Raw genomic sequence first — 23749 nt, 5'->3', positions numbered from 1 at the left:
GCTCACCCCAAATAAGAAAGACAGAACGTTCCGGACCACATCAATAGCACCCAAATCAATATGCTTTAAAAACACCAATTTCTGCATCACGAACCATCAGGAATTGTCCAGAAGAAGAGTTTATAAGCCAAGTTGGGCACATTGACGTGCATTGACTTCAGGCCACCAGAAGCGCTAGCATTCCCTGGGGACAGTGTCAGAGGCCACTACTTCTGACAAATGCCTACACGCTGCTGGCCAGCCCATTGGTCTTATCTCCCAGGCCTGCGATGAGTCAGTCTCTGCATCTAAGACAGGAATGCCGGATCCCCAGCACCGGCCAGCACAGGCCTGGGTAAAGAGCTGAGGCATGGGAGAGGAAGGTTCTCGAGTTGCCTAGCAGCCACGTGGTAGCCTCAGAAACACCCAGGCCACTGGCAGTCCCAGGCAGCTGCTGAGGGGATGGGAGGGCAGGCAGCTGGCTCAGAGGGCTCCCATCGTTAGCACTAGTGTGACACAGACACCCTCAGGGTCCATCCGGCTGACAGTGCGCTGCCCACGAGGCCCAATGGGGACAGCACCTTGTCATGTGACAACATCGCTGAGCAAGTGTTGGCTCAACTGCCCAGGCACAGCTCCGAGTACGGATTCGGCCTGAGTTTCTGACAAGGTGATGGAAATGGCAGAAAGACTCAGAGCAACAGCAAGTCCAGCTAAATGCCAGAGTCCTTGAGACAGAGGACATGAGGAGGCTCCCTGGAAGTCCTCACTGCTATGGCACTGGCTGAGTTGCCTTGCCGTCACACACCAGTGCAGAGCTGCAGCAGCCAGCCCGGCGTGAGTCAGGAACTGGAGGCTGTGCAGCCTTGACCCCATCAAGGAGGGAGGGAGGGCATGGTGGAGGGAGGGAGGGCACGGTGGAGGGAGGGAGGGCACGGTGGAGGGAGGGAGGGAGGGCCCAGGGTGGAGGGAGGGAGGGCATAGTGGAGGGAGGGAAGGAGGGCCCGGGGTGGAGGGAGGGAGGGCACGGTGGAGGGACAGAAGGACACGGGGTGGAGGGAGGGAGGACACGGTGGAGGGAGCGAGGGCATGGCGGAGGTTGGGTGTCACATCACCGATGGCCTCTCTGTACCCTGGGAGTGTTTTACAAGAGCCAGGGGGGCCCTGTGCTCTCCAGCAAGGCAGGATCCTGCAGCGGGGTGGCCACACTGCACCGCGACTGGATGGGCCATGAGGAGTTTCACCGGCGCGCCAAGAACAGCAAACAGGATAGGCCAGACGAGGTGCCAACTGAGGTCTGTACTGGCGGTAGCTGAAGACACATGCACCCAACTCTAGAACCTCCCCGCCGCACGGAGGGCATAAAGGGGTCTTCCTTGGGGAGAGTGGCTTGGGGGTGACAAAAGCGGCTACCTGGCCATGCCCCATCACAGTCCCAGCACAACTGTTTCAAGGCAATATACTGGGACACCTGGTGTGTGTCCCCTCTGGTTAGGGACCTGGTGGACCCAGGTCAGGGCCCCACCAAGGAACACTAGAGGATGGAAGATGGGCTGGGCTTGCTTTGGGGGCAGAGCAGAGGACAGGCGCTGCAGCCCTGAGGCCCGCGCACGCACCCACAGTCTGCTCTGCTGGTGTGCTTCCCATGGACCCCATGTGGGGACAGGCCAGACAGAGGGCATGGGAGCCTCAGATCACGTCTAAGAGGTGGCCACCAGCAGGACCTCAAAGGGGAGGCTGCAGCCAGATCTTCAGACCCCCATGGGGCCGAGGAGAGAGGACACGGCCACCAGAATCCAGCGCAGAGGAAGGGCTCTTCAGGGGAGGCCAGCTGGAGATGATGGGCTGGGGGAAGAGTCTAGAAGAATTCAAATAGGGTCCCCATGAGGACAGAGAGAGAAAGAGTGTCTCCCTGACACCTCTGCAGCGAGTGTGAGGCAGCTCGCACCAGGACCAGCTCACTAACAACATTCCTGTGTCCCTCACCCATCCCCTCCCTGCCAGCCCCTCGGGGGAGCAGCCGCAACTCTGAATGGAGTTAGAAGCTTTGACTGTCACATGGGACTGGGCGGTCTACATGATTTGGCATTCGCACACTGTGTTTTGCCACTGTGGAGACTAAAGTACTTTCAATTACTTTGGAGTGATGGAAAAGTCGAGTTGTGTCGAGTTTTCATTCTGCGCAGGGGAGAGAGTTCCCCAGTGGAGTAACCGTGAGGGGAGGGGAGGAAAGTCAGGCTCCTGGTGATCTCATCCTGTGGGTCGTGCCACAGTCTTCAAACGTCCTTCACGCTCAAGGATGAGGCTCTTCCCCACCTTCAAGGACATCCCCTTCACCCATCTCAGGAGACCTCATCGATCAAGTCACAAAGCAGAAATGCACTCAGAAGGGGCCAGGGTGGGGCTGCTCTCAACACGCAGAGCCCTAGAGAATGCTGCAGGCTTCCCCAGTAGCTGCAGGGAGCACCATCTTTAGGAAACAAACCGCTTGCCTGGGCACATCTTCCCTGCACTCTATTGCTGGTGGAATCCTGTCTAGACCTCTTCTGCATTTCTTGTTGGGCAACTGGGCACCCTCCAAATCACCAAACCAATGGCTGGCATCTTTATGTAAGTGCAGGGAGGAAGACACGCAGGAAATGACTCCAGGAGCTCCAGGCTGGGTGGGCACTTCCTGGTGGGCTGAGCCACTCTTGGGTGACGGCGGCCTTGAGCCCAGCGCCCCGCCTCATCGGTTCCCCATCACCCGTGTTAACAAGGCATTCTCGTCATGCCTGTTCTACATGAATACATTTGAAAAGGAGACAGAGTCCCAGAAATGGGAGCTAGATCACGTGTCTCAGTGCCTCTGGGACCACCTCATTACGCTCACCAAAATGTGTGGTCCAGTCATCTGCATCCTCTGTGCACTCAGGTGATCTTGGGGTCTACCCCTTGGGTGGTGACCCTGCACCGGGCAGACTGAGCAGGAGGGTGGATTGACCTCAGGTGTCAAGAAGGCACGGGTCTGCCACCACCTGCCCCAGAAAATCCTGCAGAGAACTCTCTGGAACTGATGTGCTGACTGAGGCAAGATGAGGAGCGTCTAGAAGGAATCCAGAGGGCCCTAAGTGACCAGGGAGGTCACCAGGCACCGACACATCAAGCTACTCACAACCCAAGATTCTCAGAAGCCAGTATCCCCCCGTGTTCCTGCCTCACAGGGGGATAAACACACAAAGCGCCCTCACTCTGTTGCAGGTCAGCTGGGACACCCAGCAGGGTCTTGACTGCCCAGGGGTCTCTGGGGCTCACCCTCACCTGTGGTTCCTTCTGGGATCTCCGTGTGGGGTTGGGCAGCAGCCTGCTCGCCGGGAGCTCTCTCATCCACTAAGGGCGCTGTCACATCTGGAAACCACCGAGAACCACCTTAGAGGGGCCAGGACGAGCCACGCCTAGCCCCTCACCTTTGCTTCTTGTGCAGGAGCAATGCAGGGAGGGGGAGTGAGGAGGGAATCAGCCATTTGCGAGAAAGCAGCCCTGAAGCAGGGCTCGAAGCCCCTGCTGCCAGCTCCCCAGGAAGCAGGCTCACATGCTGCCTCATGGGACTGGCTCATGAACTGCCCGCTCACCCCACAGGAAAGCCTGGCAGCCCCGTGGAAATGCTGCCATGAAAGGGACTGCTAGGCATGGCCCCAGCCATTTTTAAAGAAAAAATATTGAAAACCAGATGATTGCTCACAGCTATTTGATCCTTAAGGTGAGAATAAAGACTAAGACAGCACAGGGACTCCAAGCTTAGGGTGGGGGGGTGGGGGCTATGGTTTTGCTATGAGGCTTTGGGTAAGTCCTTGGTCCATTTTGATTGGACAGTTTCCTCATTTGCAAAATGGGAGTGTCATCTCTAGGTGACTTCCGAGACTTCTACCAGCTCTAACCCTTATCTCCAATCCCCTGACCCACAGTCCAAAAGTGCAGAGTCCCCTATATGGCCATAAATAGGATCAGTCCTGTCCAGATTCAGGCATTTGACTGTCAGGTGGGTCCACCTTCACAGCAGAGGCAGGAGTGAAAGCTCTGCCACCAGGAGCTACTATCAATTTCTCATCAAGAAGAACACTTCCAAATCAGCGCTCCTCCTGAGCAACGCCCTGGCACACTCCCAGGCCATTCCGGGTACACATAAGGAGTTGTCAGCTTTGAAGGCTTTCCAAGTTCAATGAAGGGCATTTTAATTATGGTTGTCTTGGGTGCAGGTGGAGCAGCCAGGCAAGAGTCCAGCCCCAGCAGGGCTCCCTCCACCAGGGGCGGGAGCCAAGGCTCTGGAGTCTCACACCTGCACAGGGTCCAGGGAACATCAAGACTTGTCCGGGAGATTCTTCTTCCTGTTGAGGGAGAGCACTGAAAGCCAAGACTTGGGAAGCATGGCATGAGGCCTGGCATCGTTTGGTAGGACTTTCTGAGGATGGCAGGCAACTTGCAAAACCGTCCCGACAAGATAAGCAGGAAATGTCTTGCATCGCTGGCTCTAAGAAGGAGAGCCAAAAGAATTTGACCTGGATATTCTCACGAGGCTAAGAACCTCAGCGGTAAGACCCACGCCTGCTGTGTCCTCCAAAGATACAGCATTATACCAAGCAACGGGCAGGCACCTGACAGCCACTTTCCGAATTAATCCAAAGGTGGGTGCTTGGGGAGACACTGGGGCCAGTTTTTCACCCAGAGACCCAAGATCCAAATGAATGTGCAGAGCCTGAGAAGTGCTGAGAAAGGAACCTTGAACCTTCCTGGGGAGGATGGAGAGATAGAGGGGCAGATACTGCCAGCTGGTGACTGGAAAGCCATCATCAACATTCTTCTTTGATTTCTTCTGCTAAAGAGGCTGGAAGGCAAAATGCTCAATGTCTCAGCCTTGCTTGCAGCAAGGGATGGCCATAAGACCCAGCTCCGGCTGATGAGACGTAAGTAGAAGACTGCCATTTGCAAGAAAACTCCTGCTTTCCTAATAAAAAGGGGACACATTTGGTTTCAGGGCCCTTTTGGCCAGTTTACTTTGCAACTTGATCCTGCTTCAAAGGCAGCTGTGATGGCTGGAAGTGCAGCAGCCACTTTGTAACCATGAGGCAACAATCCAACCACTAAAGATGACAGAGGATAAAGACAGATAAAGATCATGACCCTTGAGGTCATGATCCTTGAGAAATGACCCTTGAGGTACTGCCCAAGTCCATGCATCTGATTATGTGAGACGAGTAAATCTCTTCATGTACATGCCACAGTTAGTGGGGGTTTCTGTTTCTTAGAGCGAAATAGTCTTGACTGATACAGATGGGAAGCAAGAGATGATGACCAAAATCGGGACTGAGGAGCATGACAGGAAGTATGTGAGGGGCAATAACCTAGATGCTGACTGTCCAGAAAGGACAGTTTAGGAGCAGGGCCAAAGTCCAGAGGCCCAGGCCACGCCTAGAGCCCACAAAATGAAGGTTACTACAGCAAGATCAGATGTGCACTGCCCTGCCCCTTCCCTCAGCCAAATGGCTGCTCTGGGACCTGCTGGCCCCTGAAGAAACAGAGAGGAGGGGGCTTTTGAAGGGGGTGTGGGAGGACAATCATATTGAGGGGTGCTTTATAAAGGTGTGTGTGGGACTCTGCAAGCACGGCTGCCTCCAGAGCACACATGGATGAAGGTGCCCACACTCAGCACCCGCAAGCAAGGCATCAAAGCAGGGCTCTGCTCCCGCCCACTGTCCTGCAAAGCACTCAAACAGTGAGCACATCTCTCAGCCAGGGGGAGGGAGCAGCAGATGCAGCCGGGAGGGAGGCTCAAAGCACAGCTAAGCGCAGGCTGGAGGCATGGAGGGGCGTCTGAAGGGAGCCATGGGGTGGGCCCACCTTCCGCCGTCGGAGTGCTCTTAGCATCAGAGGTTTCAGAGCCCGGTTCCTCAGATCCGTCCTCTGCAGGGGTCTGTAGGGGAGATTCTGGAACACACACAGTGAGCCCTCAGAACAGCGGCCTCTCCCAGGTGCATCCTTTTGATCTCAGGAGAAACTGGGGAGGCATGTCTGGTGGAGCTGAAAATCCTTCCGCGTGGAAACAGTTGGAACACGGCCTTGTGACACATCCACCAAGGGGACCAACCGTACCTCCCTCCCTGCCAACATGTCTGTGCCCCACATCAGGGACATCAGACAAGGACGCAGGTGATGTGCATTTGCTCCTGGGTGAGAGGAGAAAGTGTCGCTTCACCAGCTAGTGGTGCCACCTGAGGCAAAGGTTTATCTTCCACTGATCAACGGGCAGCAAATACCAGAAAGCTGAGCCACAAATGAACCTTCTGCTTTGTCATTGCTTTGTCACGAGTAGACACCTGGAAAAACACTCAGCGATCCAATCCCTTCTTTGGAAAAGGAATCAGCTTAGGGCACACGGCGCCTACTTCTAAGTGGATGTTGGGCTGTGTTTGGACTCCACCCAGCTCCCTTCATAGAAAGATCTCCAGTGACTGATGGACAAGTTGTGAGTTACATTTGAAATGGCAGCCATGGGTACCTACAAGAAAACTTTCCTTTCAGAGTCAGAAGCCTGGGCGAGGGAGGCCCAAATGACCACATGGTTGACAGTCACATTGTCAACCAAGAATATCCTTAGTAAGGCGGTTTTCGTTGGCTGAACAGAAATGAAAAAACTACCGTATCCTCTTGGAAGGACTCAACTGTCCCCTCCCCTATGGTACTTTGGCCACTGGGAGTCACTCTGCCCTGGTTATTTTATGGGCTTATCAACACTTCACGAAGTATTGGGGCTGAGCAGGCCAATGCCTTACACTACGGAAGGCGGAGACTTTTTAAAAGCCTGATATGTACACAGCTGAGTGCTAGGTACTGGGAAGGCACAAAATGCTCAGAAGACACAGCCTTCGCTCCTGGAGCACATGCTCTCCTGAGGGAGGATGGCCACACAGAGCAAAAGACTCCAGGGCAGGCCCAGGGCAGCCGATGGGCTCCTTCTGGAGGTTCCCCACCAGGAAGTGGGAGTTGCAGGACAGAGAGCACAGGACCAAGGGTCAAGATGGCTATGGGTGCAAGTCCCAGGTCCACTTCTTTCTAGTCAGGTGGCCTTGGACCTGCCTCTCAGGGCCTCTGTTTCCTCATCTGTAAAATGGCTGAGATGACCTCAACTCTACCCACCTCCTCCTAGAGCTTCTGGGAGGATCCTATGAGTGAATATTGGTAAAAGCACCTTCAAAGCATGAGGATTTACATGTGTGGACCTAGTCCTCTTTGATGTCAAGGAGCCAAGTGTTCATGTGGGCAACCTTGGGCTTCCCTTCAGCTCAGTCCCACCTGCGCTGTCCACGGGGAACCACTGTAGGAAGTCATGGCTCAAATCACGATGGCTGGGTGGGTGGATGGGTGGATGACTGGATGAGTGTATTACTGGATAGGTGACTGGATGGAGGGGTGAATTATTGAATGATTAGATGGATGTATAATTGGATGTATAATTATATGGATGGATATGTGAATTAATAATTATTAGGTGGATGTATGAATGTATTATTGGATGGAGGTATAATTGGATGTTTAATTATATGGATGGATGTATAATTGAATGGTTAGATGCATGTATGCATGTATAATTGGATCTATGACTGATTAGATGGATGGATAAATGGATGGATGGATGATGAATGGAGATGTATAGAAGTATAGATAATGTATGTTTGATTGAATGGATAATGGGATGGATGGAGGAAGGAATGGATTAATGATTAGATGACTGGATGAAAGGATGAATGATATACAGATGTATGGTTGGATGTATGTTTGATGGACGAATGATTGATGGATGGAAGCATGGACAGATAAATGGATAGATGGATGAGCTGGATGTATGATTGGATATATGTAAGATTGGATGGATTATAGGTTGGATGAAGGAAGGGATGGGTGGATGGATGGAGGGAAGAATGGATGACGTACAGATATATGATTGGATGGATATATAATTGGATGGATGATGGATGGGTAAAGGGATAAATGGATGGATGGATGGATGGTGTATAGATGATTGATATATGTATGATTGAGTGGCTGGAGGACGATATGGACAGATGAATAGATGGATGAATGGATGGATGTGATGGGAACATGTAAAGCTTCCATCAAAATTTTGGAGTTCTTCACCAGTACCTCTTAGTCATCTTCCCTCAGCATCTCTTATGCCTGGCACTGCACGCTCAGAAAAGCCTCTCGTCTTCCCCATGGTGTCTCAGCCATCACATCAATGATTCCTCAGTTCTCAGCTCAGTGAACTCACTCCCCTCCGTATGACAGAAATTCCTCACTCTTCATGCACATGGTGGCTGAATGGGTTCCCTCTGCTAACTGTCCTATTCATGGCTTAGACTCAAATCTGGAAGACTGGAAGATAGATCAGAGCCTCTAGAGTCAGGCAGATGGGGCCCAAATGCTGGCTTCACCACCTATTGACTGTGTGATGCTGAGCAAATTACCTAACTTCCCTCTGCCTCAGTTTTCTTCCCTGTAAAATGGGAATGGTAGTAGCTCCACTTGCTCACAGGGCTTCTGTCGGCATGAAACTGCTGAATGCTTACTTAAAGCACTTTGTACCATGCCTGGCACGCGAGAAGCCCCCAATAAGTGGCAGTGATTATTTTTAGTCATTATCATGTCACCTTGGTTGATGGGCCCAGTGTAGCACTGCTCACGCTCACTGGCAGGAATTTGAGTACTTTATTTAGTGCCGATGGTGATGACACAGATATCGACTGGGAATCCTGGAGGGCCCCTAGCAGGTAGCTGACCATTGTTCCAGCTGGACAAAGTGGCTCTGGTCATGTGAGGAAAAGTCAAGCATCACTTTGTAGCCACAGCCCACATGAGATTAATACTCCATCAAGCACATGGGGACTTCTAGTCTGGAAATTGCAAACACTCCCTCTGTGGCACAGACTGCTGAGGGTCCACCTGGTGTCCATTCTCTCCATCCTCCTTGGGAACAGATCCCTGATATATAGGACAGGGCTGTGCCCAGTTAAATGGCCACATCTTACAGCCTCCTGGGCAGGAAGGGGTGGCTGATGAGACCTAAGGGAAGTCATTGGATAGGAAGTCCAGGATGTCTGGATGGGAGGGTGGGAGGAGCTCAGCTGGGAGGGTCTCCCTTCGTGTCTGGCTCCCCTTCTTCATTTTCCAGCAGCCTTTCTGAACAGGAGACATCTTGAACATGGAAGTCACATGCTCAGAATGGTGTGGGAGGAACTGGCCAGGGTCATGAAGGACAAGTTGATGGTGCTGCCACCAACAGCAGTAGAGAAATGAGGAATGGCCCAGGATAGGGGAGGACGGAGGTTGGTTTTTACTTGTTAGGTTTTGGGTGTGGCTTGGGCATTTGATGGAGTTGCCCCTTGGGTGACAGGAGGGATCTGTTGAACTCCGAGGAAGGCACTCCACTTGGGGTGGGAGTAATTTAGAGTCAGTTTCATGATGGGGCTGGTTCTGTGCATGAAGCAGAATGAGAAGATGCAACAAAGGCAAGTGAAGTTCAGGTGCACGGTGAGACCAGACACCCCACAGCTTCTGTTAAAACGCTGTCCTGGACACCTGACCCTGGCTCTGCCCATCCCACAAAGAACAGCTAATCCTAAACCAGCTTCCAGCACGAACAGAGCTCTTGGTCCTGGAGCTTGCAAGAGCCTGCAAACTGCCTCAAGAAGGCTTCAGCCAAACGGCGAGGCAGCATCACGCTGACTGTCTCCTGGGTTCTGTTACGTTTCCGCCGCCTTGCCTGCCAGGGCACGGGAGCATTTACATGAGCGTAAAAGCGCTCCTTTCCCCAGCCCGTCCCCAGCCTGAGCCTACAGTCCTTATCATTTGCACTGACCTCCTTGTTAAATTCCTTGGAGGTAGTGAAGGAGGAGGAAGCCTTTTTTGCCCATCTTATCTGGAGGGCATAACAAGTTAACTCATCAACACCTTTTAATCCATCAGGGTGCATTATTTTATCAGGTAACCAACTTGCCTCCACTTTTTAGCTTTCCTGGGCGGGTGTCCAGCCACATTTCCCTCTTAGCATCCGCTTAGACACTCTCTGCTCTGCTACTGAATGTGCAGCTTCTTGTCTTCTGTCACTTATTTAAAATGTTGTTCGTAAAGTGACACCTTCTGCCAAATCAAACCTGTCGCTCCTGACACAGAAACAGCTTCTTGTAAGCCCTCAGCAGTGAGAATTAATTTGATGAGGACTATGAACACCTTAAGTATCACTTGCTTTCTTGGAAAGTATATTCTTTGTGTAAGCAAATTGTCTTCAAACGCTTTCCTTTCAGAGCAATTTCAAAAAAGTTGCTGCTTTAAATGCTGCATTTTTACATACAGTATATATAGTGCATATATATACACACACACATATGTTTTGGCACAGAACTCCTGATCATGTTTTATGTGAAAGCATTGAATCGTTTTAGCAAACATATTTTAGGCAACTCTGAAACACAAAATAACTTAGTGAACTTGTCCTTATTTTACACATTACATTTAGTTTTCTCTTCAGAAAATAAGAGTGGTAAAACTCACTTCCTTCCTGGTCTTTATTTTTGTTTTTTGAGACAGGGTCTCCCTCTGTTGCCCCGGTGGGAGTGCAGGGGTGCCATCACAGCCCCCTGCAGCCTCAAACTGCTGGGTTCAGGTGATCCTCCCAGCTCAGGCCCCCAAGGAGCTGGGACTACAGGAGAGCACCACCACACCTGAGTAATTTTTGTATTTTTTTTGTAGAGATGGGATTTCACCACGTTGCCCAGGCTGTTCCCAATTTCCTGGGCTCAAGCAATTCACTTGCCTCAGCCTTCCAAAGTGTTGGGATTATAGGCGTTAGCCACCACACCTGGTCTCCTGGAGTTTATTTTAAATAAACTTGTTATTTATTTATTCTTTTGAGACTCAGTCTCACTCTGTCGCCCAGGCTGGAGTGCAATGGCATGATCTTGGCTCACCGCAACCTCCACCTGCCAGGTTTAAGCAATTCTCCTGCCTCAGCCTCCTAAGTAGCTGGGATTACAGGTGTGTGCCACCATGCCTGACTAATTTTTGTATTTTTAACTAGAGATGGGGTTTCACCATGTTGGTCAGGCTGGTCTCGAACCCCTGACCTCGTGATCTGCCCGCTTCAGCCTCCCAAAGTGCTGGGATTACAGGCATGAGTCACCACGCCCGGCTATGAACTTGTTATTCTGGAACAGTTTTAGATTTACAGAAAACTTGTGAAATTAGTACAGAAAGTATATCCCACATCCAGTTCCCTTGCCGTGAACATCTTACATGATCACGGTACATCTGCTGCAGCATAATACATATTTTAAACTTTCTCTAAGCCAGGCTGCCCTGCCTCGAAATAGAATGTCATTTTTCACTGGCACAATTCATGGGAGGCATATGTTGTGATTCTAACTTAGATTCCACCAAGAGAGTTTAAAAACTGAAATTCCAAGGGGCCTTGTGGCAAGAGTGACAAGGGGGAAATATGGCCCATGCGGAGCTGTAGCCGTGGACCTGCTCCGGGAACCCACGGGCTGAGGATGAAGCTCCTTTGCCATCTGGGAAGCGGACGTGATCCACCCTCATGGGCTGTCGTGAGCATCAGTTGAGACCTCTGTGGTAAAAGCCTGTTGCCAACGGTAGAGTACTACAAAAATGTCCCAATTAGCATTCTGAGGTAGTTCCCTTATAAGTAGGGTGGCATTTACTACCACCCAAATCAGGACAATTGAAAGAGAAAGCAGCAATATATATTTTTTTATTTTTAAGAAGGAGTTAGCCGGGCCTGGTGGCTCATGCCTGTAATCCCTATACTTTGGGAGGCTGAGGTGGGCAGATCACAAGACCAGCCTGGCCAACATGGTGAATCCCTGTCTCTACTAACAATACAAAAAGTAAACAGGTGTGGTGGCACGTGCCTGTATGCCTATAGTCCCAGCTACTTGGAAGGCTGAGGCAGGAGAATTGCTTGAACCCGGGAGCCTGAGATTATGGTGAGCCGAGATCATACCACTGCACTCCAGCCTGGGCGACAGAGCAAGACTCCGTCTTAAAAAAAAAAAAAAAAAAAAAGAGAGAGAGAGAGAAGGAGTCTCATTCTGTCGCCCAGGCTGGAATGCAGTGGCGTGCTCTCGACTCACCGCAACCTCTGCCTCCCAGGTTCAAGTGATTCTCCTGCCCAAGTAGCTAGGATTATAGGTGCCCGCCAACATGCCCAGCTAATTTTTTGTATTTTTAGTAGAGATGGGGTTTCACCATGTTGGCCAAGCTGGTCTCCAACTCCTGATCTTGCGATCTGCCTGCCTCGGCCTCCCAAAGTTCTGGGATTACAAGCGTTAGCCATCACACTCAGCTGAAAGCAGCACTATTAGTGATGACACAGAACAGATGGGCTGGGATAGGCTGGGACACCCACGCCCCAGTCCTGGGCACCTGATGAGGGATCTCGATCTCTTTGTCAGGAAAAGAGGCAAAATGTGGCCCCCAATCCCAGTCTCCCCCAGTAGTACCAACTGCCAGGGGGCAGCTGGGAGAAAGTGGTTTCAACAGGCTAACCTTCGGAGTTGAGGTCTTGGGGGCTACCACCCCTCACTTAACACATCCTGAGCACCAGGGTGGAGAAGAGACAGGGAGGCAGGGTGGAGGGAAGGAGAGGGGGAAGGGACAGGAAACAGCAGAGAAAGAAAAAGATGGAGTGGGGAGAGAAGGAGAGGGAAACTGGGATAGGAGGTGGAAAAATGGAGTGGGGGGGACACACTGAGGAAGGGACTGAGAAGGTTTTATTTATTATTATGATTTGACATGGGGGTCTCGTTCTGTCACCCAGGCTGGAGTACAGTGGTGGGATCACAGCTCACTGCAACCTCCACCTCCTGGGCTCAAGCGATCCTCCTGCCTCAGCCTCTTGAGTAGCTGAGCCTATAGGCACATATCACCATGCCCAGCTAATTTTTAAAATTATGATCTGTAGAGATGGGGGTCTCACTATGTTGCCCAGGCTGGTCTGGAACTCCTGGGCTCACGAGATCCTCCTGCCACAGCCTCCTAAAGTGCTAGAATTACAGGCATGAGCCACTGTGCCTGACCTCTAAGTAGAATTCAAAGGAGAAAACAGATCTCCTAGCTTGGAGCCTCTCAGCTGCCCTCCCTGGGGAGCTGAATCTGGCAGCACTGGCAGGAGCTGTCAGAAAGCACATTTCCATCTTTCTATCACCACATGATGGCTGACCTGAGGCAGGGAGGCTGGGCTCGGCTGCATTCCCCCTCTCCCTCTCGCCTCCCCACCCTGAGCTTCTCAGACGCCTCTGAGCAATTCCCCCGCTCCTGAAGAGTGTGCCCATGTCTTCCTTCACCTCCCCTCACTTTCCTAATTCTCAGATTCCTCATAATCCAACACCTTCCCTGATTCCACAGATAGAAATCTGAAACGAGCCCCCCAACCAGTCCTGGGACTTCTCCAAGCTGGGACAGCCACTCCCTACGAGAGAAAGCCGGTCGTCCCAGCCTCCCACACTCAGGGGCCCTCCTGGCGACCCCACCCACTCCAGGGATCTTCCCAAACAGACATACCCAGCAGAGGTTACTTCCCACCTTGGAACTCCATGGCTTCCATCCACTACCCATACCCTGGGCTGCAATGTGGTTTCTTATTTTTAGCATTAAAAGAGAAAAGAAGACTGCCATTTTGCTTCCTTGGAAATGGGCATGGAGGCAGGGACTGAGCCCATCTTGCCCTCTGGCTGCACTGTGGGCTGTTCTGTGAGCACTCACTGCCAGCAACACCCGTGGAAAGAAGGGCTCCTTGCAGCACAGCTCGGCACCCTTGAACCAACCTAGCGCTCCAGCAGTGGGTAAAGGGCCAGCATGGAGAGACAGAGGAGGACTGTGTGCTCTGTGTGGGGTCCCCAACCATGTGGTCTGACAGTGAAATGAAACACATTTCATTTGGAAAGAGCGAAGAAGAGGCCGAGGCAGTTTGGCCAAAAGACGGTATTATAGAATATTTAGAAGCTGATGCAGTTTATTAATGTGGCTACAGTAAGAATCCCAGGGCTAACCAACTCTTGCTCAAGAGAGGCCAGGAAGGCCTGATCTAAGGAAGAGATAAAAAGCAATGTTTAAAGTCACATGTTTTACATGCTGAGCAATACCACTGATTGATAAGCTAACAGGTGTGTCTAAAGCCTCAAAAAGTACCCTGTATCGAGAGACTGACGAGCCCCTGCCACCTTTGTCTGTACATTCACTCATGTGGCTACCTCAAGGTAAATCTCATTTTTTTTTTTTTTTTTTTTTAAGACAGGGTCTTGCTCTGTTGCTCATGCTGGAGTGTAGTTCCATAATCACAGCTTACTACAACCTTGAACTCCTGGCTTCAAGTGACCCCCCTGCCTCAGCATCCCGAGTAGCTAGGACTATAGAGGTAAAACACATCACCCAGCTAATTTTTAATTTATTTTTTTAGAGATGGAGTCTTGCTGTGTTGCCCAGGCTGGTCGCAAACTCCTGGCCTCAAGGGATCCTCCTGCCTGAGCCCTCCAAAATCTGGGATTACAGGCATGAGCCACTGTGACTGGCCATAATCTCACTGCTTGAGTTATCTTGGTCCACTGAAATTAATGAGGCTTCACTCTACTGATAGTCTAAGACAACAATGTATTTAAAACTTCTTTACAGTTCTGGATGCAAACTGTTCCTGTCAGCCCTTGGCTGGCAGTGATCCTAAGTCTGCTGTGCATGGCTGTCCACTAACCTTTCAGGCCAGTGTCCGTGTCACCCTCTTGGTCTTGGTCCTCCAACCCATACGTCCCAGCGTGATCTTCCATCACATCAAACTCCTGGCGCGGCTCAGCCATCCTGGTTCAAGGCTCACCTGTGGAAAGAGAGGAGGATAAGTTCTGAGGAGTGCTGGGGGCCGAGTGGGGGTGTAGAGAGAGAGGAGCCCCACCTCCTAGTTCGTGACAGGCAGATCTCAGCCTCCCTGCCACCCACTCCAACAGCTGGATGCCCATCCTCATCCCGTGCTCCATACTCCTGCCCAGGTGTTATTTACATCTTTCGGCATGCTTAATTTACCAACACCACATCAGTTCAGGTTCAAAACTACCAGGTGAGGGCCAGGCATGGTGGCTCACGCCTATAATCCCAGCACTTTGGACGGCCAAGGTGGGTGGATCACCTGACGTCAGGAGTTCAAGACCAGCGTGGCCGGATGTGTGGTGGGCGCCTGTAATCCCAGCTTCTTGGGAGGCTGAGGCAGAATAGCTTGAACCTGGGAGGCGGTGGTTGCAGTGAGCTAAGATAGCACCACTGCACTCCAGCCTGGGTGACAGAGTGAGGCTGTCTCAAAACAATGGCAAAAACAAACAAACCCACCAGCTGAGGCAGGTGAGGCGGGCCTGACTTGTTATTCCCAGCTCTCCTTCCTCTTCATTAAAAAAAACCAATGCTGCTACCTAGCAGTTTGCTTTTTCTCTTTAATAGTGAGGGTAGGACTGAACAGGAGAGGGGTGGCATCATCAGGGGATGCCTGGTGAGGAAAATGAGGCATGGAGGTATGAAGGGATGGTTCAATCAGCTGGCAGCCGGCAGCAAAACCAACACTGGACCGATCGGGGGTGTCCTGACTCCTCCAGCTCCGAGCTTGCTGGCTTCCCTGGAGTCAGACTGTGGTCCCCACTCATTGTGCTGGCACCCATCAGGTCCCCCAGGTGTGCGTTCCAAGGGTGGCTCTCCCGGTGGGCTGAGAAGCACCGCACAGGGCCTGGTAGGGGCACGAGGCTTCGGATCTGAAAAGCAACATGCCCCTTTTCCCCCAAAAGCCCCAGCAGAGATGCAGCTTCAGCTCTGCAGAGGTAGCTAGAAACCGCCACTCACTCACACTTTGTCCTCATCTTTATTGTGAATTATTATTATTATTATTATTTTAAAAGTAACTCGTAACTTTGAATTTCTGAAATTTTTTTTTTTTGAGACAGAGTTTTGCTTTGTTGTCCAGGCTGGAGTCCAACGGCGTGATCTCTGCTGAATGCAGCCCAGGTAGGCCATCCAGTTCAGGTTGTCTCATTCAACCTGCAGGTAATGCTTTGCGAACACGAAGAAGTTTAATGAGCACGGTGGTTTGGTTCTTTGGATTTGATCGATTCCTTTCAATGACCAAGTTTCTCCTCTTGGGACATGGTGGACAGAGGTGTGAAAGTACAAGTAAAAATCGGATGTGCTGGCTTTTCTTACACATTTGCATATTCTCATATTCATAGCTCATGGCTATAGGAGGCCCGAATTTTTTTTTTTTTTTTTTTTTCTCCCCTGTGAACAATCCAGAACAAATACTTTGTGGCTTTTTTGCAGGGAGGAGGGATAGGGTCTCATGATGTTGCCCAGGCAGGTCTCAAACTCCTGGGCTAAAGTGATCCTCCCATTTCCGCCTCCCAAAGTGTTGGGATTACAGGCATAAGCTGCCACCATGCCTGACTCTATCCATATTTTGAGTAAAACAATACTTTGCTATTTATTGATGAGAAAAGTAAGACAATCTTATTATAGAAAATGTATTTATACAGAGCAAGATGGGAAGAGAAAATTATCCCTCTGCCCAGAAACGATTACTGCTGACAGCCTGCCATACCAGAATCTGACAGTCACAGACTCAGTTTTTGGAACTTTGGTCCATCATAAGTGACGTGAGACTCCAGGGCAGGCAGCACAAGCCATCTGGCTGAAGAATAAATTTGAACCCTTCTTCCCCTATGGGGGCTGTGTGGGATTGAGGCACTTAGCAGGGAATGAGCCCAATCCTCCCAGCTGCCTGCCCCTTCCCAACATGGCTGTGCTGTTCTCAGACCTCCCGGGGCACACAGTGACTCTGATGAAGAGGCAAAAATGCGACTGCTTTGTGAAGAATGGCCTTGAAGCAAAAGAGAACATTTTGATTTTGATCACATTTGAAAAGGAAGATACTTTGTGGTACCAGGGCTTGGCTTCTAATGAACGTATAACAGGAAAGATCAGACACTTGCGCAAACATGCCTGCTTTCATGAATCCATGGATTTACAAAGGGTTGGGAATGCATGTCAAGGATCTGTGATATTCCCTTCTAGCCTTTTATTCTGTGCATTAAAAAATATAGTTGCAATTATGCTACTTGCTTTTTTCACATAAGATTATAGCATGAGCATTCGTTGGTCACTGAAAGCCTTTGTAACCATCGGGGCAGTAACTCCCAAATGTTCCTTCCTACATAGGTACCATCTTTTCCTAACCATTCCCTAATGGTTAGCACTGAAATGGCCTCAGTTATTGCAATATTACAAATAATGTTGCACTAAATATCTTTTTGAAAAACTTTGTCCATAGAAAATTTTTTTTTTTGAGACAGAGTTTCACTCTTGCCACCCAGTCTGGAGTGCAGTGGCACAATCTTGGCTCATTGCAACCTCCGCCTCCTGGGTTCAAGTGATTCTCCTGCTTCAGCCTCCTGAGTAGCCAGGATTTACAGGTGCCAGCCACTACACCTGGCTAATTTTTGCAGTTTTTGTAGAGACGGGCTTTCACCATGTTGGCCAGGCTGGTCTTGAACTCCTGACCTCAGGTGATCTGCCTGCCTCAGCCTCCCAGAGTTTAGGGATTACAGGCCTGAGCCACCATGCCTGGCCAACCTCGTCCATAGAATTTTGATAAGCATCACCAATTGCTTATCGGGCTTGTTCCAGGTGGTATGGCTGTAGACACCAATGGCTTTTCAGATGCAGGGCAAGTGCGTATGAAGTGTGAATCTTGTCAACACTGCATTAATCATACACCTAAATAAGTGCCAAAAAATGTTTGTGCTTATAGATGAGAAATGATGTTTTACTAATGTAAACTATGAACTTGGGTGATAATGATATGTTAATGAGGATTCATCAGTCATAACAAGTGTAGCACTCAGATGCGGGATGTTGGCAGTGAGGGAGGCTGTGCGTGGGGGCCAGGGAACATAGGAGAAATCTCTGTACCTTCCACTGTTTTGCTGTGAACCTAAAAGTGCTATGAAAAAGTCGATTAAATAAAAATATATATCCTAGTGTTGTTTAAATATGTGATTTTTTTCTTTTTTTCTTTTTTTTCAAGGTAGAGTCTTGCTCTGTTGCCCAGGCTGGTCTGCAATGGCATAATCTCAGCTCACTGCGACCTCTGCCTTCCAGGTTCAAGTGATTCTCCTGCCTCAGCTACCCCAGTAGCTGGGATCACAGGCACACACCACCATGCCTAGCTAATTTTTTATTTTTAGTAGAGATGGGGTTTCACCATGCTGGCCAGGCTGGCCTCGAACTCATGACCTCAAGTGATCTGCCTGCCTTGGCCTCCCAAAGTGCTGGGATTAAAGGTGTGAGTCACTGTGCCTGGCCTGATGTTTGAATTACCAATGAGATTAGGATCTTTTTCCTTACTCTTTTTTTTTTTTGTTTTTTAAGCCCGGGTCTTACTATGTTGCCGAGGCTGGAGTACCGTGGTGTGATCTTGGCTCACTGCAGACTCTACCTCCTGGGCTCAAGTGATCCACCCACCTCAGCCTCCTGAGTAGCTGGGACTACAGGTGTGTGCCACCATCGCACCCGGCTAATTTGTATGTTTCTTTGTAGAGGCGGGGTTTCGCCATGTTGCTCAGGCTGACGCTGAACTCCTGGGCCGGTGGTGGATCCAAGTGATCTGCCTGCCTTGGCCTTCTAAACTGCTGGAGTTACAGGCATGAACCACTGCACCGACCCATCCTCATTTTTTTTTTTTTTTTAAACAGACTCTGTTGCCTAGGCTGGAGTGCAGTGGTGCAATCTCAGCTCACTGCAACCTCCGCCTCCCAGGTTTAATCGATTGTCCTGCCTCAGCCTGCTGAATAGCTGGGACTACAGGCATGTGTGTGCCACCAAGCTCAATTAATTTTTGTATTTTTAGTAGAGATGGGGTTTCACCATGTTGGCCAGGCTGGTCTTGATCTCCTGACCTTGTGATCCACCTGCCTCAGCCTCCCAAAGTGCTGGGATCACAGGCATGAGCCACTGTGCCTGGTCCTTCTGCTTCATTCTTTTTGCTTCTTTGTTCAGGTCTCAATACTCATTCTAATAACTTGTGTGGGCTCTTAATTTATGTGTAACGGTAACCCTGGATCGTATTTGTGGCAACTATCTTCTCCAGTTGGTTGCCTTTTATTTCGGTTTCTGATGCTTTTTGATGGGCAGGCTTTATTTTTTATAAAGTCAAATCTGTTTTCCTTTGTGATTTATTCCATTGCTCTATGGTATATAAAGATTAGCCATTTTCTTCTATGCTTTTAGTGGTCTAAGTATTTATATTTAATTTATTAATTCATCTGGAATATTTTTAGGTTTAAGACTGAGTGAGGCTGAAAACTTACCTCCCCAAATATAACAGCTAAAGTCCATGGACCGAGACCTATTCGTAGACCAACCTGCCCTCTTCCCCAGGTGAATGCACCATATACTCTGTCCCATTTATCTGTCCTGATTTAAACTCTGGATCTCAAACCTTTTTCTCTAGGTGGGCTCAGATATCATCTTCTTTTTCAAAATTATTTGATCTTCTCGTAAGTTTTGTCTTCTAGATGTACTTTAGAATTTTTTTTTTCCCTGCATATTCTCAAAGTTCCATTGGGATTTTGGCTGGAATTGTATTATATGCCAAAACTACAAAAATTACTCTCTTCATGATATTTAGTTTTCCCACCCAAGAGCACAGTATGTGTTCTCTGGTTCCTGAGTCTCTCAGTTGGGGGTGGAATGCAGTCTGGCACCCTTCTTGTTACGGCCACGTCTCCCTGGGCTTTATGCTGCTTTTTTGAACGGGCCTCTCCCTCTCAACACGCGGAGGATTAATTAACCAGGGCTCTGGAGTTCACAGCAGAGAAGTGGCTGGGGTGCCAATCATGGCTGGGGCGCCAGTGCTGGGGCTGGCACAGCGGTAGTGGTTCCATTGGAGGTTTCCAGGGAATGAACAGGAGAGCCACTTCCCAGGCCGTTTTTGATCAGACAGATGTGATCCCCTGTGGAAAACTTCCTGCTCCATGAACTTGTGAAAAGAAGCTGCTACTGCTCAAGATGAGTTTCACATGATGAGCCCATCTGCCCCGGTCCCTGTGTTTGAGGTCAGTTGTCCCCAATGCGATGGTTGCCTATATTTTAAATCTGTGGGTTCCGGAGGGAGCAGCTCCCTTTGGGGAGAGCGTCTGAAGGAGCCTGAGAAGTGTGAGAAGCCAGGGCCTGCCTGCTGGACAGCTCACTATGCTGTGTTCATCACCAAGTCCCAAAGCCCTCTGAGGTGCCCTGAAAAAGACAGGCTGGTGGTGAGGAAAGTTCTCTTCCTTTGGTCACTGAGTCCTGCCAGCCTGAGCCCACTGCCCAGGCACCGTGCCATCAGCTCATTCCTTTTCATAAAACCAGAGCAGGTCAAAGGTGCCATTTGGACAGCCAGGCTTGACCCAGACCTGGTCATGAGTGCTAACTCTAAGTAGACCTTGGCAACGTAAAATGCATCTCAACCGTTTTCAATGGGCAAATTAGGCATATGTTAAAATGGAAGGAGGCCGGGCACAGTGGCTCACACCTGTAATCCCAGCGCTTTGGAAGGCCAAGACAGGCAGATCGCCTGACATCAGGAGCTTGAGACCAGCCTGGTCAACATGGTGAAACCCCGTCTCTACTAAAAATACAAAAATTAGTTGGGTGTGATGGCATGCACCTGTAATCCTAGCTACTTGGCAGGCTGAGGCTGGAGAATCACTTGAACTCAGGAGGCAGGGGTTGCAGTGAGCTGAGATTGCCCCACTGCACTCTAGCCTGAGCAATAGAGTGAGACTTCTATCAAAAATAAAAAAAAAAAAAAAGAGTGTTTGTGCAATGTGAGCCATTCTTCCCTCTGCCTTATGTTGGATTCTCAGAGGTGGCTCCCAGCACGCTGTCTTAGGTCCCATGTGGGGCGGAGTTGCTCGTGCTGTGGCTGCCAACAGCCCTTCTCTGCACATCAACCCACACCAAGTCTGTGGTGATGGGATAAACCACTGGACGCGCTGGCTGCACCCATGCACCTGTAGGTGGGTGAGGTGGCTGGCTCGGACCCTGTCCACAGCAGAGGCAGCACCACAGAGGTGCCCTAGGTGAATCTGGCAGCAGCAGGCTGGGCCAACTGGACGGGTAGGGAATGGCCATCAGCAGGGAGGTGACTGCAGTGGTCCAAGCATGCAGTGAAAAGGCAGAGGAGATGAAAAGGAATGAACAGAGCCTAGAAGTGTATTTGAGAAAACACTAGACTGGCCTTCGAAATTGGGTTGAGGTCAGGGAGAGGGATTAGAATCTAGTATCACGCCACAGGTGGCTTGGATGGCTGGGAAACAGGGGGCGGGGGTCACAGTCAAAGGGAACACCCTCAGGGGGAAGTGCAGCTGGACAAGGGTGGGGTCTGTTTTTGGAAGAGCCGCTGCTTCAGAGAGGAGTCCTGCCCTCTTTTTCCCCTGACTGCATTTTACTAACTGGTGACTTATGTGACTTAACGAGCTCCAGAAAATGTGTTCTACTATGCCCTTTGGCTTCCATTATAATTTTTAATTGATTCATTTTTATATTATATTGTTTATTTTACTTCATATTATTTATTTATTTGGAGACAAGGTCTTGGTCTGTCACCCAGGCTGGGGTGCGGTGGCACAATCACAGCTCACTGTAGCCTCAACTTCCTGGATCAGGTGATCCTCCCGCCTCAGCCTCCTGAGTGGCTGGGATCACAGGTGTGCACCACCATGCCTGGCTAATTTTCTGTATTTTTTGTAGAGATGGCGTCTCACTGTGTTGCCCAGGCTGGTCATGAACTCCAGGGCTCAAGTGATCTGCCTGCCTTGGACTCCCAAAGTGATAAGATCACAGGTGTGAGTCACGGCACTCAGTCTCAATTTTTATTTTTTATGAACCTATATTTTTAATGGGTTTTTCAATGGAGAGGTATTCAACTTTAGCTTCAGGTCAAGATCAGCACATTGTTTCTGTAAAGGGCCAGAGAGTAAATACTGAAGGCTCTGCGGGCCACGCAGTCTCTGTTGTAACTGCTCAATGTGGTTGTAGCGGGAAAGCAGCCATCGAAGATAAATGAATGAGCGTGACTGTGTTCTGATAAAACATTATTTATAGATACGGGAATTTGAATTTCATATAACTTTCATGTGTCACGACACATCATTCTTATTTTATTTTTCAACCATTTAAAAATGTGAAAACCATTCTTAACTCAAGGACAGTTTCGGCCCTTGGGCCAGAGTTTTCAGACTCCTTTAGGCTTCTCCAGCATTTCTTCAATTGAAACAAAACAAAACAAAACAAAACTGCAAATCAGTCTTAGCAAGAATCATTGTATGCTCTGGTCACCTCTTATATTCTGTGTGGAGTTCTGCTTCTCTCTCTCTCTCTCTTTTTTTTTTTTTTTTTTTTAGTAGAGACAGGGTTTCACCATATTGGCCAGGCTGGTCTCGAACTCCTGACCTCAGATGATCCACCTGCCTCAGCCTCCCAAAGTGCTGAGATTACAGACATGAGCTACCATGCCCGGCCAAGTTCTGCTTTTCATGTCGGGTTTTCCTCAGTTGTTTCTAGAGGTTTCCATAGGTTCCAAGTCAGAAGCAGGAGAATCAAGGGTCATTCCCAGGATTTGAGGCAGTGCCCCACTGTTCTGGGGGCTAGGGATGCTTGTCCAGGGTGTTTCACAGCTGGGCTGCCTCATTCAGCTCCACGGAGCAGATGACAGGGCAATGGGTCTCACTGTCCTGGTTTCTAATAAAGATCCCTCCTCCTCTTCTGCCTCCCCCTCCACAACCCCTGCAGGACCACAGAGAGTCAGATACACCAACAAAAGGCTGATGAGTTAGTTATAGGGACTGATGCAGAAATCAACTCATCCTTAAAATACAGGCTACTATTTAGTATGCGAAATAAATAAACTGTGTGCCTCTCAAGGGTCAATATTTTCCTTTGGGGAAAAGCAGTGGAACGCATGGGAAGAATCTCTAAGCAGGGAAGCTCAGCCTCCACCCTGATCCCGGCACAGCAAACGCTCCTAGGTTTATGGACCTTCTGATTCTACTCGGCTGCAAGAGTCACAGCACCACATTGGCTGGCCTAGGTCGGCTGCCCCATGCTAATGCTTTGGAAACTACCTGCCATGCTAAGACTGACAGGCCCATTTTCAGGAGCAGCCTTGAGGCTCTACTTGACACAGGCAGAAAAGAGGACCCAGAAAGATGTCCCCGGAAAGCAAAATGAAGTCACTCTTCTTAGCCTTACAACAAACACTGAGCGTGAGAATGCCACCTTCGCCAGGTAGGACTTGCTGGATCACACAGTGCCATAACCCCAGGGCCTAGCAACAGGTGGCACACACCGGCACCTGGCAGAGGAGGGGCGCCTGCTCCATGCGGGTGCCTCACAGGCCTCTCCGTGACCCTTCATGGCAATCCTTGAGGTGGGTGTCATGGTCATCGTCATCAGCACTGTAGACATGATGATTCCCAGGAGTCTGGGAAGTTACCTGCCCCAGGTCACACAGCCAGTACGAGGCACACAGAAATGGAAAGTGACACTCTGCTGCCCCTCACTGCCTGCTCCTTCACCCTGGACTATAAAACATCCCCGCTTTCTACTTGAGATGTCAGGTACAGGTCTGGGGTATAGAGAAAGCAGTGGCCAGGTCTCGGAC

General features: G+C 50.0%; 1 protein-coding gene across 5 annotated transcripts in view; it reads right to left on the bottom strand.

Annotated features, from left to right (window-relative positions):
- Positions 1 to 23749, bottom strand: part of MAPT (microtubule associated protein tau) — a 123423-nt gene that overhangs the window by 44937 nt on the left and 54737 nt on the right. For 3 of the 5 annotated variants that reach the window (XM_010330263.3, XM_010330265.3, XM_010330266.3), the window contains exons 2-4: positions 14771 to 14890; positions 5854 to 5940; positions 3280 to 3366 (exon numbers count right to left, since the gene is read on the bottom strand). In XM_010330263.3, coding sequence (XP_010328565.3) covers positions 3280 to 3366; positions 5854 to 5940; positions 14771 to 14873 — 277 coding nt within the window. In that variant the 5' untranslated portion in view covers positions 14874 to 14890. The remainder of the gene's footprint in view (positions 1 to 3279; positions 3367 to 5853; positions 5941 to 14770; positions 14891 to 23749) is intronic. The other 2 variants (XM_010330264.3, XM_010330267.3) reach the window with 1 other exon arrangement.

Source organism: Saimiri boliviensis, chromosome 17, assembly GCF_048565385.1.
Source record: "Saimiri boliviensis isolate mSaiBol1 chromosome 17, mSaiBol1.pri, whole genome shotgun sequence".
Lineage (NCBI taxonomy): Eukaryota > Metazoa > Chordata > Mammalia > Primates > Cebidae > Saimiri > Saimiri boliviensis.
This window is presented reverse-complemented; position numbering and strand designations above follow the sequence as displayed.